Raw genomic sequence first — 17,485 nt, forward strand, 5'->3', positions numbered from 1 at the left:
TCGAGTGTTTCTTCAAGTCCTAGCGCATCCCTCCTCCTCCTCCACGGCATCTCCCATGGGATCGGGCCAGACAGTTGGTCACTGGGAGATCGGTCAGGCATAAGCAATCAGGCCATCAGATCGTCACCATCCACAGCAGCAGCACAATTAGACCCAAGAGTACCACAATCACCTGACAAGCAACACCCGCTGCAGACCCAATCACATATCACACATCTCATGCACACACTGCTCCTTATCACCAACTATTACGCTCAAGCACTTTGGCCCTGACACCGCATCTCATTATGCACATTGAAAGTGACGAAGACTCGGAAGGAAAAGTCAAGAGCCACACCGAACTCTGTAACAGTCTGTGGTAACCTTGTAACAGCAATTTGAAGAAAAATAAATAAATGTGCTCATGGAAAACACAAGTATTGTAATAAAAAATGAGAGAACTGCAGCAACAGGAAATGCAGAAAGTCATGTAAGCACAAACTGGGTCAGTAATATAGCGGTTACAAGTAACAAAATAAGCTCATTGTAGCTAATAACCTATCAAAACTAGCTTACTGGGTGTCCCTAAAGATGATACACACACTGTGCAACAAGCTTGTCTGCGATGCCTGTGGCACTGACTGGGATGTCTATGGACAAGATGCAGCGGCAGCGCAGACCATGGGAGTGACGCATTGCAGGTACAAACACACCAATCAGAGAGCGCGATTTCTTTCAGCTACGTCTTGTGCCCCATCACAGAGTAGCAGAAAGTATTCATACTCCGTTATGTAGACCCCCAGTAATACGCACTATAGATTCTAATATCGACGTCAAAACATTCGCAGCAGTCACAAGTGGGTGTTACAGATGTTTCTTGTTTTTCTTATCTAGCTATTCATTTATTTAAAGGCGTTTTGGATTCATTTGATAACTGAGGAAAAGGGAAGTCGGCGGAGTGATATTGGAAAGAGGAGGAGTTTAGGATAGCCGTTAAAGGCTAGTCCAGTTGCCTCTTCCTCACTGTGTTCATAGAGATTGTCAGTCCGCTCAGGCTTTGTGTTGGCTTTAGTTTGTTACGGATTTTCTCGTGAACCAGCCGCTCCATCTACATCGAAATGGTAAGCAAAAAAGCATATATTTTTTTTCTCCAGTCTTGAATTGGCCGACAGTCTCATAGTATTTGTTTTTATTGTGCGGCATGAATGTCAATCCAATGTAACGTCACCAGTGGCTGAACTGAGTCCCCGTTAGTTACCGCAGTGCTGGCAGAATAAATGACAGCTAGTGGCTAGATAATGCTAGCGTGTTAGACAAAGCTAACGTTAGCTAAAGATGCGTTGGTCTGAACAAATCTGAGTTGCTAGCGTTAACGCAGTCACACTTTAAACTATGCAGCATAGCTAATGTTAGTTACGTACCGTACAATGTTTCTTTTATGCCGCTCTATCTGCGTTCTTTTTATCGTTCATCTTTGCGTCGCTAAATTGTGACTGTGACCGAAAATATGTCCGCGATGTCAGATATGTATCCCTCTTAATGATAAACACTGTAGGTGCCGTTGAAGTGACTATTTGCTACAACCGATGCTTTGCTTGTGACGACTGCTGAATTAGTCATTTTGCTTTAAGTGTTGGTTTATGGTCTGTAACTGTGAGCTGGTATATAAGGGTAGCTAGCTAACTTTAGCGCGTCCTAGCTAACATTACCGCCAAATTGTAAGTCGTCCATTGTCGCTGTCATCGAGCAGTCATATAAGTAGATCTAACGTGTGATGGGCACGTCTTACAATTTTCTTTCGCTATTTTTGCTATCTCCCAAATTGGGTAACGAGTGTTCTTGCTCACCGACACGAAAACGCCTCTTTTCTATTATGTTAATTGTAGTGTTTAATTTGCTGACTGCTATTACAAACTCCAGAATGATTACCAACGTAGAAAGATGTGTTTGCAACATATTTAAATAATTGGGCGGCTATAACTTTGAGACAAGGTTGTTCTCAGATTGAAAAGCTAATTCTTGATATTTTTGCCTCATGTATTTTACAGGCTGATCAGCTTACAGAAGAGCAGATTGCTGGTAAGACATCACTGCATCTTTCCTCATACCCTGCAGAATGGCCTGCGTTATGGATCCTTGTATCCCCTGCAGTGGATTTATACTTTTTTCCTTTTAAGGCGTTCCACAGGGCAGCCTACTGGTCATAAAACAGGAATGAATGAAACTGCTGTTGCTTGCTGGCTCTGAAGTGCAGAAGGACTCTCTCATGGAAAACTTTGCATTTTCATGGTTTCCATGTAATATATGATGTAATCTGGAAGCACAGTGTACTCTGTTGAGGTGTTGGCACTCACCTTTTTTACATGCTGTTCATGATGTGTCCTTTGCCCTGGGTGTGTTTTTATTAGACGGAATGTTCCAGGGCCAATTGTAATTTGGACTTAGTATACTGATAGAAGATGAGACCTAGATGCTGTAATCTAAATCATGCAGAGGGTGTGTGTGTGTGTATGCACTCAGGGACACTTGCTGTAATGTATGCGGTGCATGTATAAAATGTGGCACAGTTGTAGCGGGTTCCCTGATTATATCTTCCAGCGTCCGTTTACTTGAATCAGCTTAGGTCTCAGGTTTCACAATGTGCTGATCGTACTCTCGCTGTATTAAATGGCCTCCGCTTTTAGTTGCTTGCTGTTTTGCTGACGTGTGCCAGTGTTTAGATTGTCAGTTAGTACTAACAGCATGACATGACCGTGCCCTAACATGGTCTGCTGACATGGGGAAATTTTAATTTTAAGCGCAGTGAGCGACTGCAGTCATGGCCCATATCAGAGGATTTAGGAACCCCCCCCCCCCCCCCCCCCCATTTCCTGCAGTTGATGCCGACAGCAGGCTTTTCCTCATAACAAAAAAGGGTGTTGGCCTGTGTGTTTGACCCTCCAAGTGGTAGGGCAGGTTGTAGTTTTATGATACTGATGAGCTGCCGCATGATTCTACACATTGCCCATTGGCCTCATCACTCTTGCTGAGTGTCATCGTTGCTCGTCCCTCACGGCTCCACCAAACAACACAGGATGTCGTTTGCTGCTGATGTAGCCTGACCTCATGGTCGCTGCCCTTGTTTAGCCAAAAACTACTGCAGTTGGAACTCAAAACAGAAGGGCTCGTCAGCATGCTGTAGTTAGTTTATAACTGAAACAAAAGTGATGTAATGCCCTTTGAGTCTTGAGCCAAATTCAGGGTGTGGGTCTATGTGATTCGCAGACTTGAGGAAAAGAGAAGTTTGTTATGCAATTTGGGCTGACAGCATTTACATGGCTTTTTAATCTATGCTTGTCATAGATTCAGCCTTCTGCAGTGTTTTTATTTTTATTTTTATTGCCACCGTTATGCAAGTCTGTTTATCTAGCTATAGGTGCATCACCTCTGCCTAACTGAAGAAGCCCCTCTACTTTTTTTTTTTTTTTTTTTTTAATAAATCAGAGTTCAAGGAGGCATTTTCGCTCTTTGACAAGGATGGAGATGGCACCATCACCACCAAAGAGCTGGGCACAGTCATGCGCTCTCTGGGCCAGAACCCCACAGAGGCAGAGCTGCAGGACATGATCAATGAAGTGGATGCTGATGGTGAGAACCTGGTCGGCCTTAAAAAAAAAAATTGCTAACCACACATGGTATTGATGATATAGATAGAAAGTCTACATCAGTTTTTTTTTTTTTCCGTCTACAGGAAATGGAACGATAGACTTCCCAGAGTTCCTGACCATGATGGCCAGGAAGATGAAGGACACAGACAGCGAGGAGGAGATCAGAGAAGCATTCCGTGTCTTTGACAAGGTAAATGCTGTCTGCACTCCCATGCAGGTTTTATTTTTATTTTTTAAATATTATTATTTTAATGTGTTTACTGTCGTTTTCAGGATGGCAATGGATACATCAGTGCTGCTGAGCTGCGCCATGTGATGACGAACCTTGGCGAGAAACTGACTGACGAAGAGGTGGACGAGATGATCAGAGAAGCAGACATTGACGGAGATGGACAGGTCAACTATGAAGGTTGGTAGCTGTTTGATTGCTCCATATTTTTGAGTGTGTTTGGATCACTCGTCCGGTACTGAGTCGCAACATTTTTCTTTTCTCGCCCCTGCAGAGTTCGTACAAATGATGACGGCGAAGTGAAGGCCTTGTAGAGATTTCGTATATAAATAATTTGCCTTTTTTTTTCTTTGTGTAATTTATCTGTAAAATCTTAATAGCCCCCCTTCGTCCCTGCCCCCTCTGCTGTCCAAAGGAACTGCATGTAAACTGCATAGGCTCTTGTCCCTTTCTTTTGCTGTCATGGTGTTTTGGAGTGACGGAATGGTCATACAACCAGATGCCTGTGGAGGCCCCTGGGAGCTGGAGAACTTCGAATCTTCCCGTCTTGTGTGCTCGGGGCCCCTCCACGTATGGCGACATTGGAAACCTGTCAACTGGTTGTCACTTGGCAACACTGTTGGCATGGAAACAATGTAGAGGAGTTTAAACTCTGCATGGACTATGGACAAAGTATAAATGGAAATCTCTCAGCATTGCACGACTGCAAAAAAATGACACGGGTGTATCTTCTGGGTACTCGTACAAACTCTTTTGTATCTGCTGTTCTATATACCAGAAAATGACTAATCTTATCATGCTTTTTAATGTTTTACTCAGTACTTTTACTTTTTTTTTTTTTTGCCTCAAATAATCCATTCCAAGTTGTATATTTTTGTTTTCCAATAAAAATTACACTCTACCCGGTTTTGAAAATTGTCTTTCCTCAGTTACGGATCCTTGAGTTTGTATACCCTGTAATAATTCCCAATTTTGTATTGAGGACAAGATGCTCTGTTTATTTTGATAGGATCTCTCTCTTTTTTTTTTTTTTTTTTTTTTTTTTTTTTTTTTCTCCCTTGTTACTTAGAATACATATGAAATGTTTACCAATTTAAATTGCCCCCTGTTAATTTCCAAAAGCACTGAGGAGCATCAGCCAATGCCTCTTAATGTTCAGATAAGCTCATATCAAACCTGTATTGTCATTAAAATAAAAGCACTGAGTGGGATCAAAGGCTTCTGTTTTGAAGTGCACACAATGGTACTCTACATCGGATTAGCCTTGTACTGTCCAGGTCCCTTACTGACTGCATGGGCCATGTGTTGTCTGCTACGTTTAGCGCAGCACCATGTAGACTCTGTCTGCCTCATGTCTTACTTGGCATTTCCCCCAATCGCGAGGTGCAGGTGATTGAGCGTACATCAGAAACCATGGTGTAAATAGAGGTACCGTTTTGATTAAAAACATATTTTTTTGTTAATTTCTGATTATTGAGTTTGTTTCAGAGATACTAAGTTTGTTATTTTGATGAATGACAAAATAAAGCTCTGTTGTGGACCTCAGCACTGCCTCCTGTGTGAATTTTATGCCAGCTGCTTTTTAGTTTGTGTTGTGCTGATCCGAAGCAGCGGTTGGATGATCCCTTTCGTAATGTTAACCTAGAAAGAAGCCAGACATGGTTTAATTTAGTACTCTAAAGATGTGTGATGGGTCTGTCTGTTGGGAGTAGTAAGTGCTGCGGTTGTTTGTGGCTTGCTCAGTCATGCATATTCAGCGGTCCCTGTAGATGCACATTTAAGGCATTACAAAATGCACTTAACAGCTTGTAGACCCAAAAGGGCCATTTCAGCATTCCAACTATTCTTCGACTCTTTATTCAACTTCTATTTCTTCCGTCCCACCTCTTCATCTGTTAAGCTCCAGAAACCGTTCAACTATTAAAATGTTCAGCTCTTTCACCAGAGGGGTGCTGTGACTTCATATTTCTAACCTTTAAACTTTTTGAATTGTTAAGCTTTTTGCAATTTTTATTTTCAATGGGATCTATGGAGAATATTTTCAAATCCTCTTAAACTTCTTCAACTTTCAAATCCTTCAACTTCCTCATACTTTCAGCTACAGACACCATTTCAACTTTCAAATGTTGAGAAAACCCTCAACTATTGCCAACATGATTCAGCTTTTTGATATCTTTTAAACTTTTTGAACTGCAGCAATTTAACGTTTATGATTTTTCAGCCCTTTCTGACTTTATAATGTGTGTGTATTGCGCAGCTTAGAGTGCGTGATGTCACCGCTAGAGTGAAGAGCAGCTTGAGATTCTTGTGAAAAAAACATTTGTATTTTGCCACTGTGTCCACAATCTTCACTCTTCATGGATCATTTCTGGATGTAGAAGTAGCTAATATTGTCCTTGTCGTAGAAAAATGACTGTGGAATCCCACAGATTTCCACATTTGACACAGAAGCCGTTAATTGAGAGGAAAACCAACTTTCTGCTCCATAGAGACCAATGTTAAATTTTGCTTCAAAAACATCTTCCACAGAACACGGTACCCCATTTCTAGATCGCCAGTTAAGCCACATTTTTTACACTACAGACACCATTTTTACAGGATCTGTTTCACAAGTCATCCTTCCTCTCAATTATTAATATCGGAGCAATAGGAGGTACGGTTATGGGAGTTTTGATGATTTGTTTAAGCCACAGAAACTGTTGGAATATCAAAATGTTCAGCTCTTTCAGGAGAGGGGTGATATGACTTTTCACAGTTGGAATCGTTAAACATTTTGAATTATTAAGCTTTTTGCAATTAAAAAAAAATTGGATATCTATTTTCAGCAATGATCAGAATGAACGATACGGCCAGCGATCCCCATTATCACTACAATGCGGACCGCACGCAGAAGTTTGATTCATGACCCCCATGTTTTTGCAATTCATTTCAAATTTCAGCATTCCAACGCATTTTCAGCAGGAAATGCATTTTCTAGTTTACTTAAGTAGCCTTTTATTATATTTTTCTTTCATCTTGTGTGTAGTTAAACAAATATCCCTTTCACAGACTGCACAGGAAGGGCTTCATTTTGAGGTGCGAATCGATGATACAAGCGGTCCTCTTGTCAAAAACAATTAGAGTTTCTCGGGGTAAGTATCGCACTTAAAAACCTCCAGAGTTCCTTAATTGCCTCATTTCAAGAACCCACTCTTCAGCTGGTTAGTTGGCTTGCTTGCTGATTCCACCATGCTTTAATGCTACACTGGTTACAGAACATGCGTCTCTCTTCCGGCAATAGCAATGTGCATTCTTAATGGGAAGAAGCGGATGTACAAAGTTGCATAATCAGAATTTTCCTCATTTTATTGGACCCCAGGTGTCCCTAGTTTCGGACACCAGTGCCGATAAACAGCCTGGCCCCTTCCAGATATTTGATAGAACTAACATGTATTCCAATTGGCAGTGTAATGACAACGTTTAATCTTTATATCCTAACACTCAAACCTTGCTATCGCCGGAAGAGAGACGGCTTTTATTTGGCTCATTTTCTGTAACCAGTGTAGCATTAAAGCATGGTGGAATCATGCTTTTTATCATATCACAGTATCCCTCCACGAAGATAATGAGAAGTATGTAGTGTTGGGGTCTGACCATATGGCTTCAACATGTGCTGTGGACAAAGAGAATCAGGCCTTCACTTTGTCAAGCAAAGGTTTCATCCTGATTTGTAGTTTGATAAGAGCAAGCCTCCTCTGGTGGAATTTCACCCTAGGGTGTAAATTCCCCCCCCCCCCCCAAAAAACCATGGTCACCTGAATGCACCGCTGCAATCTCATTGGCCGAGAGCCAAGAGACCCCAGGACCCCTGTGGTTCGACCACTGTTCTACAAAACTGCCTGCAGATCACACCTCAATGCTTTTTCCCTTCGACCTCGGTTGAGACAGGGAGCACACAACGCCCTCTTCGCCCGGACCCCCGTCCAGGCCACAGACGATCCAGCTTCCCCGCCAGCACGACGCTGGCCACAAGGAAGCAACGGCCCTTCTCCCCTCCTCAAACCCTGTCAGGTCACGAGCCATTTCGCTGGACGAAACAGCCGTGTTCCACGCTGAGTAAAGGCCCACTCCGCCCGCGATAACGAATCCGCTTCAGCGATCCGTTCTCCGCTTTTTGCTTCTTTTTCTTTTTGTGCACACATTCCGGCGAAGGAAAGACGACCAAGCCTCCCTCCTTCACCGACGATTCCCGGTAAGACGCACGGACCACGCCGTCAGCCGAAGTTAGATCACCCTCCCTGCAGCGAGGATAGATCACGTCTGCGTTTCGCTCCAGAGCGAGCCACGCCACGATGGCCCAATGCCGGCTCAAACGCCGCGCCGACCCGCAAGCTCCCCCTGTCCCCCTTCCTGACGAGGAAACGGACCACTTTGCCACGAACACACTTCAACGTTGCAACGACGCATCGACAAGTAAGATTCTTGGCATCTGGGCATAGCTTAGCTTAAATTAACGTAAGTTTAATTCAGGTCATTCATTTATACGTTGATATTCCCGTGTTTTTGTGTGTTTAAGTTACTGTCGCGTGATATTGAGATATTGCGCAACTCATTACGGAGCAGAGAAGCTCCGCTGTATTTGTGTATTAACTATGACTGTTTGCTTGGGATTTATTTGTTTTATTTTCATTTGTTTTATTACACTTCGTGTGGTATTCTCTCCTCATTAAATCAGCTCTGTGAGTGAAGTGTGGAATCTCGGCTATCGTACATAACTGCTGGCAGTTCTACCGACAGCGGCACGTTGTGTACGATACGGCCAGCGATCCCCATTATCACTACAATGCGGACCGCACGCAGAAGTTTGATTCATGACCCCCACCTTTGCTCTCTTTCTTATCTCTGCCCCTGGGGAAACCCCGTTCAAACGATCGCCTCACATCACGAGCTGCCCAGGCACACGTGATTACGTACAGCAGTCTCACCGCCATTTTGTCCGAGTCACTCGACTCCGCCATCTGGTGGTAGTTTAGCTGTAGTATCTTAAGGCCCCTCCCCTTTTGGCCCGCGTCACTCGACGCCGCCATCTTTGTAGTCTTTAGCGGTAGCTGTAAGACTCTCCTTCCTTTTCATCCACAGACCCACACACACACATACACACACACACACAGACATACACCCTCATCCATTTTATTCATTCTTTAGTTTAGGCATATAAAATTGTATGATAACGTTTGTTGGTTGCAATATTAATTGATTTGATCATTTATTATTTTGATTTAATAAACTCTGTTATACTTTAAGGAGCAGTCGGCTGTGATTACTTGTGCATATGTATTTGATAAGACTGTATGTAGTAGCCTGTGCTCGAACTTAAAACCTTCACTGTCACTGAATGTGTAGTCATACGCAGACTATTGACATTATGAGTGACTACTAATTATGAGACTTAGTTTTATCGTTTGGTTATTGGTCCCTGTTCGCAGGGTGGTGCCCCGTTTTTATTAATAATCATTAATAATTGTTACATACATCAATAATTCTATTGATGTCAAGAATTCAGTTTCTTAAATGCTGATAACCCAAACACGCTCCTTTAGATCCCAACAGTAGCATGTGCCGTGTGCAGCCTGGTGCTGGCTTGCCATTGTGTCTTACTACCAGTCTAATTGGTCGGCGAGTCTAAATTTAGCCCTCCACCAGGCCAGCTTGTTGAAAAATTGATCGATAGCGGAGTCGCTGCTATAGTAACAGTTGCAGTTTTAATAGTGGTCAGGTGTCACTGGATTTCCAGTGGAGCGCATAGCGAGCGACAATGAGTACGGTGCAGGATGGGGCCACCAGGAAAAACCAAGCCGTCCCTAAAGTCAGGGATGTGTCCAGGGGTGGCGATAGAAGAGATAAGGTAAGGCTCTTTAAAGCCCCCACGGCTCTGTGTGCCTAATGAGGACGAGCTGCACTGATAAAGCACCGGATGAAACACCTGGAGATGCATCAACACATTGTTGTCACGGCGATGTCATCGTAGCAGAAACAAGCTTCTGTTTTTTTGACAAAAAAAGATAGATGACAAGTTGGACCTGTATGGCCGGGGGAGCTGGTGGCTGGGAACACTGAAAGTAGGTGTCATGTCACGCTGCTACGTTGGCGTCTGTGTACGCCTGAACAACTGGCAGTAGCTCACATGTGTGTGTGTGTGTGTGTGTGTGTGTGTGTGTGTAGTAGACTTTCAGTTCATGTCTTTTATTGCACAGCACTATCCCATTGTCTGTGTCCAAAGTGCGCTGTCTGCCAGAAATAAATTCAAACACTTACACTACAGTGAATCCAGTCCCTAAGTGCCTCGGTGCATTGGTGGTAATAATGCATACTATACCTAATTAAATATCAGTAGATCATAATGAGATCCCAGCTCTCAGGCTACTCAGCTGGCTAACAATAGGCCACGTGGCTTGAAAATTATTCTTTGTGAATTAACTGAAATGATTGCTTGTTTGCTGTACATTTGCAGTACAGTACATTTATGCAATACATATTAGCCCAGCTTACAGAAAGAGAAGTTTAGAAAGATCGTACACTTATCTGCCATCACCAAATTATTGCTGGTTGGTACTCAGAATTCAGTTGCAGTCTAAAATAATGATTGATAATAACTATTGTATTGTAACTATTGTATTGTAATGCAATTTAAAAAATAGTTACACCCTCATTAAAAGAGTGTAACAACCTATGTTAGCTTTCCATTGACTGGGAAAAAGACAAATCTACAAGCTCATGTTTGATTTGCTGTCGTCAAGCTACAACATCCGGTGCTGATAAATGGAGCCAACTAGGAAGTGCCAAGAACTGCAGTACCTCACATGGCCACTTGTTAAAATGCCCAACTTTACAGCATAATTAAACATGTTTACAGCCTGATCGAACATGAACTCAGAGGTTTCAAACTAATTCGCATTTGCGATATGGTCTGGCAATGTCAAGCTAAGTGTTACAATTGCTAGAGCAGAATTTGGCAATACAGTGTGTCTATCCGAGCACCAGGCCATGTGATAACACATTCCCTAAACTTCTCTCCTCTCACCTTCGACCAGGACACACCCAGCCCAGGTGTCTATCACATCCGCAACTTCATCGAAGAAGCTGAACTGAACCCGGTGAGGAAGACCTATGGCTTCAAAGATGTGGGCAGAAAAGCCCCCATTCTGGGCGTACGTAAGGAGGATTTGCTTTTCCCTGGGGCATGCGACTACACCGACTCCACCTAGGAGGTCCTGAAGCACCCGGCGTTTTGCTCAGACACGACCTTCACTGATCCTGTTGGCACATGCGATTGACCAAATAGTTTGCCATTTTGTGAATTACACTTCATTTCTTTCTTTCTGAGAGTTAAATAGGAAGTTTGCTAGCGCTCTCATGTCTGTGTTAAAGGTACCCTGTGGAGTTTTGAATACTAATAGCAGATTTTACAAGTGGGTCCCAGTTTTGTAAGTACCTCTTGCACATGCATGAGGACGTACATGGACGTGATACTGTACATGCCCAATGTTTCATGCTGTCCCAGTGATTGCGAGGTGTTTGGTTGATAATGTAGCACTAAACCAGCACAGATGAAGAAGGAGACTAATAGCTAGCAAGAAGGGATGCAAACGATGCAGATTTTGAAATATGTTTCAGGTTTCCAACTGCTCTTGTCTTTATTCTGAGCGAGCAGATATTCCCATTCAAATCAATAAAGCAGGATGGTCAGAGCGCTGGCCATTTTTGTTATTTTTGAATGTGTACCGTTGCCATTGCGATCGTTGTAGTGGGCTTACTTCCATATAAATTAAACCGACTTACACGAAGTCGCGGACTCCCTGGGTTGAGGTTTTGCAGTAACAACTAAAACGAGCCGTGGAGTATTACGTTATGAAGCACAGGGGGCCACAGTAAATGAGTACAATTTAACAACTTCCTCACCGGAGACTGATGGCTGGCCAGTTAGCTGGGTAGCTTGTCTTTCTCCATGGCGTTGGGGAGAGGAGCAGACCCGGTGCTGCCTGGTGTAATGGTCCCTCCGCTTCATGGTGCATGGTGAAATTAGCAAGCTATCTAGCTAACTACCGGACTGCTGGCTAGTTAGCTTGCTTGCGAACCACCACCATGCTTTAATGCTACACTGTTATAGCAAATGAGCTGAACAGCGGGCTGGTGGCCAGCGGCAGCTCTGGGTCTAGCGGTCCCTCCGCCTCACTCTCAAGAAGGATAAGCTACCTAGCTACCTAGCTTCTCCGGAGCTTCTGCTCTCTTTCCGGCGAGCTGCAACACTTACTCGTGTTATCGTCATTGCAACTAACAACCATCACCATTTTCTTTTCTACCAGTAAAATGACAACGGAAAACACTTCCACATCTGCTCCTGTTCTATTTCTATGATTGAAGTATTCCTTAAACCTAACATCCAGGATGGAGAATCCTATAATGTCATAAAAGTTTGTGTAATAAGCCCATCATTTTAAGCCTGAATTCAAACATTTGCTCCGTTCGTATGTTGTTGCTACTTGTAGTTGGAGCCTGCCCAAAAAAGGGGTGCAGTCTGCATTGGACTAACCAAATTACTACCCGCATGGGCTGTTAACTCATAGCCCTCCACACCGCCTCGATTCACTTTGATCCACAGCTTAGGGTGTTTTTACTTCGACACATCATCACAGCAGAGTAGATGCTCTTCAAAATGCACGTGCAGCGGACTAACTGAAAACAGCATGTGTTGGAAACACAAGCCAGCTGTTGACGGTGTAACACAGCCGCCGAGAAAAAACACAAACAAAACAAACTCATGCTGATATGCTGTCATAGCTATTTAAACACCTCTTTATCTTTATTCCTTGTGCCAGCATATAAACACTTCACCGTGCGACTACGACGTGACAGTGAAGCCGGTGGAGAAGATTCCCTGCAAGTAAGCACTCGACAAACAGCCTCTCTTTAACTCTCAGATCACAGTGGAGCAGACAACCCATGAATCATCCCTTGATCGCTGAATCCTTCCCACCCCCCCCCCCCCTCGTAACTACTTCTCCTTCCCTCTCTCATCTCCTCGTGGAACAAAGATGGAGGAGCAATCACCAACCTGCTCTCTCATTTTCTCTGCCTCTGATCACGCATGGCCTTATTCTTCTCATGTGAATAAACTTGCCTTGCCTTGCCTTCTCTCACTGTTCTCCTCTCTTTTTTATTTTTTTGATTGCCCCCCCCTCCGCCCCCTCCCTCTCTCACTTCTCTCCTCTTCTGGCAGGCATGTGATGTTTCGGTCGACCGTGCAGCGGATCACCTTTCCTCCTGTAAGTATCTCGTCACAGAGACTAGTTATTAGCCCCGTTAGCCCACAAAAAGGCTTCATTACAGTACACTTTCAATAGGTTTTAGTTACAAGCTGTGACCCTAATGTGTACGTGGTGCTGAACACGAGCTAGTTATGACAACCACAAGGGTCAAAGAAAACCGATCCCGCAGACTGTCCGATTGTATCATTTGCCCCATTCGGAGGCCTGTTATGGCACTGCTGACCAGTCAGCTTTGGTTCATATTGCAGCGTTGTAGCCTCGGCCGTGTGTCCGTGCTGGTAGCTGATGGATATTTGAGCCGTGCTGGCAGCTGCTGAGTGTTGACAGAGAAGGAAAGGCGCTAAGAAATCCCGGGGGTGTTATTACTGCGGAGTTGGGAGCAGTTTTTCTGCTGTTCGTGGTGTCACAGCGACTCTAAGACAAGGTTATTGTCAAAGGTTAAGCACCTACCACAAATCCCGCAGCGAAGTCAACCGAAAGACCAGATCACTCGGACATCTGACTTGGCGTGGGCGGGCAGACGTTAGCCGATCAAAATGGTAGTGGAAATGGAACCAATGGTTTGCACCGGGAACCTTTGGTCCACCCGGAGACCGGAAACAAGAATTTCAGATTTGAGCTTCGCCTCTTAAAATGATTCCCACACATCCTAAAAAATAAGAATTAATAATTCCAGTGAGCAGAAGATGTTTGGAGAACACAACAAAAAAGGTGTATGTATTCTGTTTTTCTGATGTGACTTAATTCCTCCATCCCGGGGCCCTCGGGTGTCCTAGATTTACACGGTTTGCTTTTTTGCAATATCGACTGCACGTGCTGCTCGGAAGGAACAAATCCCCTCTTGAGATTCAAGCCTGTTTGAATAAAAGTCATAATCCCAGACATTTTCATATGAATAAATGCCCTCCTATCTGTTGCTGTAGCACAGAAGGGATTCAACCTTTAACTATGCTGCGTGAAAACTCGCCTATCTGAACACCTGCTGTTTGGTCGTTTCTATTTGCAACACTATAGAAACTGTTGGTCGGTAAGGACTTTGGTCCTTTACAGGATTTACCAGGATTTTTCCTCTACACCACTACCATGAGGTTAACGTTTGTATTTTTGAGTGAAACATGTCAAGAATTATTGGATCGATTCCCTCATGTTATTGAAAGAAAAATGCAGTTGATTTAAGGGGGACTGTAATGCAATGTTGTGGATGCACCAATCAAAAACAGGTCAAAGTTTTAAAGTTTCACAGACATTCACAGCATGTGCCAGTTACCTCTGCTCCGCCGCCGCACAGGAGAACATTTCTAATGTGCTGCGCGCCACATTGGGAAAGTAGGCCAGGTGCTTTGGCTCCAACTCACACACACATACACACACACATTCACACTCGTGTGTGTAAGAGAGTTTTACTATCCCGTGAAATACACCTGCATTAGCACCTCTGGGAGCATCAGGCTAGCGCGCCGGGGCCCAGCAGGCCAGTTTGCCGAGGATCGAGGGAACTGGCGACCGGGATCAAATGGCATGGAACGGTAGCAGCCATCCCTCCGAGGAGCAGAGGAGAGGGAAAAGACACCTTCCTGCCTCCCTCTGTCAGAATCAGAGAGCAGCTAAAAATGAAAAAGGCTGGTGCTGTGTTCAGGGACAGGGAGACAGTTTTATGTCTGTGGAGGAGGGTAGAAGGAGGGGTGATGCTATTTCTGCGTGGCACGCCGCTGGTGATGACCAGTATGTGTGTTAGTGGGTAAGAGGAAAGGAGAAGTGAAAGGCAAGGAGAGAGAGAGAGCGAGGGAGACGTTCGACAGAGACCAGCCCTTAAACACAGATCACATGGGCAGAGCCCGTAAAGATGAACGATATGTCATAGGTCAACATGGTTATGGGTTTCTGAAAATAGATCTGGTGTATATTGTCAGTGTGTCTTTCACATGACTTGGATATCAGTGAATCAATAGGTTTATATGAGCTTATAGGTCCATAGGTGAAAGAATGCAACTCTCATTCGGCTTTAAAAACGTTAGAGGTCACACTGTACAGCAGGTGATGCTTACACCATCGGGTTTGTTCTGATTGGACTCTGTACTTTCAGTCATAGAATAAACTTTATTGTCTGGCCGAGGCAGGAAAATTGTCTTTGGTCTCAACCAGGAAAGTATAAACGCACAGCATGTCCAAAAGATAAAAGCATCACAAAAACAGAATAACGAGCTCTCAATAGTACAACAGTCCATGCATTAATATGCATTTAATAAGGTTCTCTTCTGCTCGCTGTTTCTCCATGTGTTCTTCACTAAATTACTGAGAGTGCACACAAGTTAATTGGGTTTAGTTCAGTCACAGGGACTGGGAAGCCGTTTAAAAAAAAAAAGTCAACCTAAAGCTTATGAACAAGCTAATTACTACAAGCGATTGACATTTTCAATAAAGATAATGTTGAGAAAACAAATGGAGGGGAGAAAACAATTTACTCATGTTCAAATGGCCAAAATAGAAAGAAAACATTTCCTATACAAGTTTCTTACCTGACCAAAGGGAGGAAAGCACATTTGTGATCACGTGCTAATGTCTACATGCTAGCCTTGGCCTGCAAGATATTGAGGGTGAGGTCTATCACGTTCAGCTAACGTTATGTGGACTACAATCCACTTGTTTTTCACCGGCTGCATCGCCTCTCTATCTATCTCTGTCCAACAAACAAGCTACTTGCTAACATCTACTGCTAACTGCGGTTTTCAATAAAGATAATGCTGAAAAAGAAACAAGCCAGCTACTTATGCTCAACGGCTAAAATACATGAAGCTAGTGCATGCTAAGCTTGGTCTGCAACACATTGAGGTTGAGGCAGGCCTATAGCATGCTTAGGTTATGTTTTATCAAGTTCAATAACCAAAGTACTTGCTACATGCTACTGTTAATTGACATTTTCAATAAAGATAATTTTGTTAAAAAAAGATAATTGAAGAAAAAAACAACAACTACAAAACACACCCTGCTCACATGCTAATGATTACATGCTAGCCTGGATATACCGCATATTGAGGCTAGATCACAAAATCGATCAATCTGTCAATCAATAATAACTCCTATCTCTGACCTCTTTAGAAGGAGGGACCTGCTCCATGCCACTATAATCCACAGACCAGACCAGGAAAAGGCATCACTTCCTGCTTCAAGTCCACCTTGCCGCGGCTCCACTGTGTGCAGTCCGTGAGTCCGGTGCTCCTGTAGATGCACACAGGTCGAACATGTCCAACGCTACATGACAAGTAGCGAGGCTCGTTAGTCTGTCTGTCACTAGCATAAGACGATGAATTTATACGTTCTTAACAGTTTTATACCTCTCAGCTGCAGTATGGCAGTACAATTCTCGATGAGCGAGTACAAATGCAAATACACTGATGTTTTGATTGCATTCAGCAATGACGTTATTGCGGTTTTGAATGGAAGTTTAAAGAGGTAAGTTAGGATTTTATTAGATCCTATAAGGAAAACGGAATATTACACAATGAATTACATAACAGAATGCATCAAAGAAAACATACCTAACACAGATAAGTACAGCACTTCAGATCATGTGAATAGCCTATATTGGATTACATTAAGTGAAGAAAATACCACATTTCTCTTTTGGCTAATGGTCTGCCTTTTTTTCAAAGTGATACTACAATGAAAAAAATAATTTGTATGTTGTGTGCATTGTATTTTATGTTTATTCCACAGAAGACCCCAGGCCCAGGGGCCTACGAACCTCGCTGGAAGTTGGGCGACCGTCTGAACGCGGAGGCCATAGACCCGTCATTTAGCTTCTTCTTCCGCGACATTCTCTAGTGTGGACCTCAAATCCCACGATGCCTTGATTCCACTACCGTCCTGTCAGCCCCGAATTGCAGATCACACACGGTGATCCTGCCTTATTTAAAAAAAGTAAAATGTACAAAAGAAAGCAATATCCCAGTCTCTTATTACTTGGACCAATGTTTATCTGTATGTCAGCGAGGGATTTTGCGGTCTGCCAATGACATAATAAGCCACATTCGTTGTGCTCAAATGGCTTTAGTGACACCGGCCAGGGAAGCAGAATGATCTTATCTGCAACAAAGGGTACTTCATTCCACTTAACTACATGTTCCCGGTACTGCTCTCTCCCTTCATCTCTCCTCTCTCCCATCTCTGTCGGCAGTCGGGCTGCTTTGCCTTCCCACTATCTCTGCCCTGCGATGCACTCAGGAGGAGGAATGCTGCTCAGCCATGCGTCACATGCACATAGCTTAGTGTGGCATGCTGCACCCTCAGATAACACATTCAGCATTAGGGGCCGAGGCAGTGCAACA

The 17,485-nt window shown here is 43.7% G+C and overlaps 2 protein-coding genes across 2 annotated transcripts; both read left to right on the plus strand.

Moving 5' to 3' along the window:
- The first annotated feature begins 976 nt into the window (after nucleotides 1–976).
- On the plus strand, nucleotides 977–4,756 carry calm2a (calmodulin 2a (phosphorylase kinase, delta)). Its single transcript, XM_079279633.1, has 6 exons — nucleotides 977–1,100; nucleotides 2,028–2,058; nucleotides 3,463–3,606; nucleotides 3,710–3,816; nucleotides 3,900–4,035; nucleotides 4,130–4,756. The coding sequence occupies exons 1-6, from the start codon at nucleotides 1,098–1,100 to the stop codon at nucleotides 4,156–4,158; spliced, it is 450 nt and encodes a 149-aa protein (XP_079135759.1). The 5' UTR covers nucleotides 977–1,097; the 3' UTR covers nucleotides 4,159–4,756.
- A 4,893-nt stretch (nucleotides 4,757–9,649) lies between these two features.
- stpg4 (sperm-tail PG-rich repeat containing 4) lies at nucleotides 9,650–16,982 on the plus strand (the record flags this gene model as incomplete). Its single annotated transcript, XM_079280655.1, is given in 8 exon segments — nucleotides 9,650–9,739; nucleotides 9,897–9,953; nucleotides 10,926–11,096; nucleotides 11,100–11,150; nucleotides 12,711–12,775; nucleotides 13,112–13,157; nucleotides 16,257–16,361; nucleotides 16,875–16,982. Coding segments are annotated over 8 exon segments (693 nt in total).
- Between the last annotated feature and the right edge of the window lie 503 nt (nucleotides 16,983–17,485).

This window comes from Melanostigma gelatinosum (genome assembly GCF_949748355.1).
Source record: "Melanostigma gelatinosum genome assembly, chromosome: 12".
NCBI classification, from domain to species: domain Eukaryota; kingdom Metazoa; phylum Chordata; class Actinopteri; order Perciformes; family Zoarcidae; genus Melanostigma; species Melanostigma gelatinosum.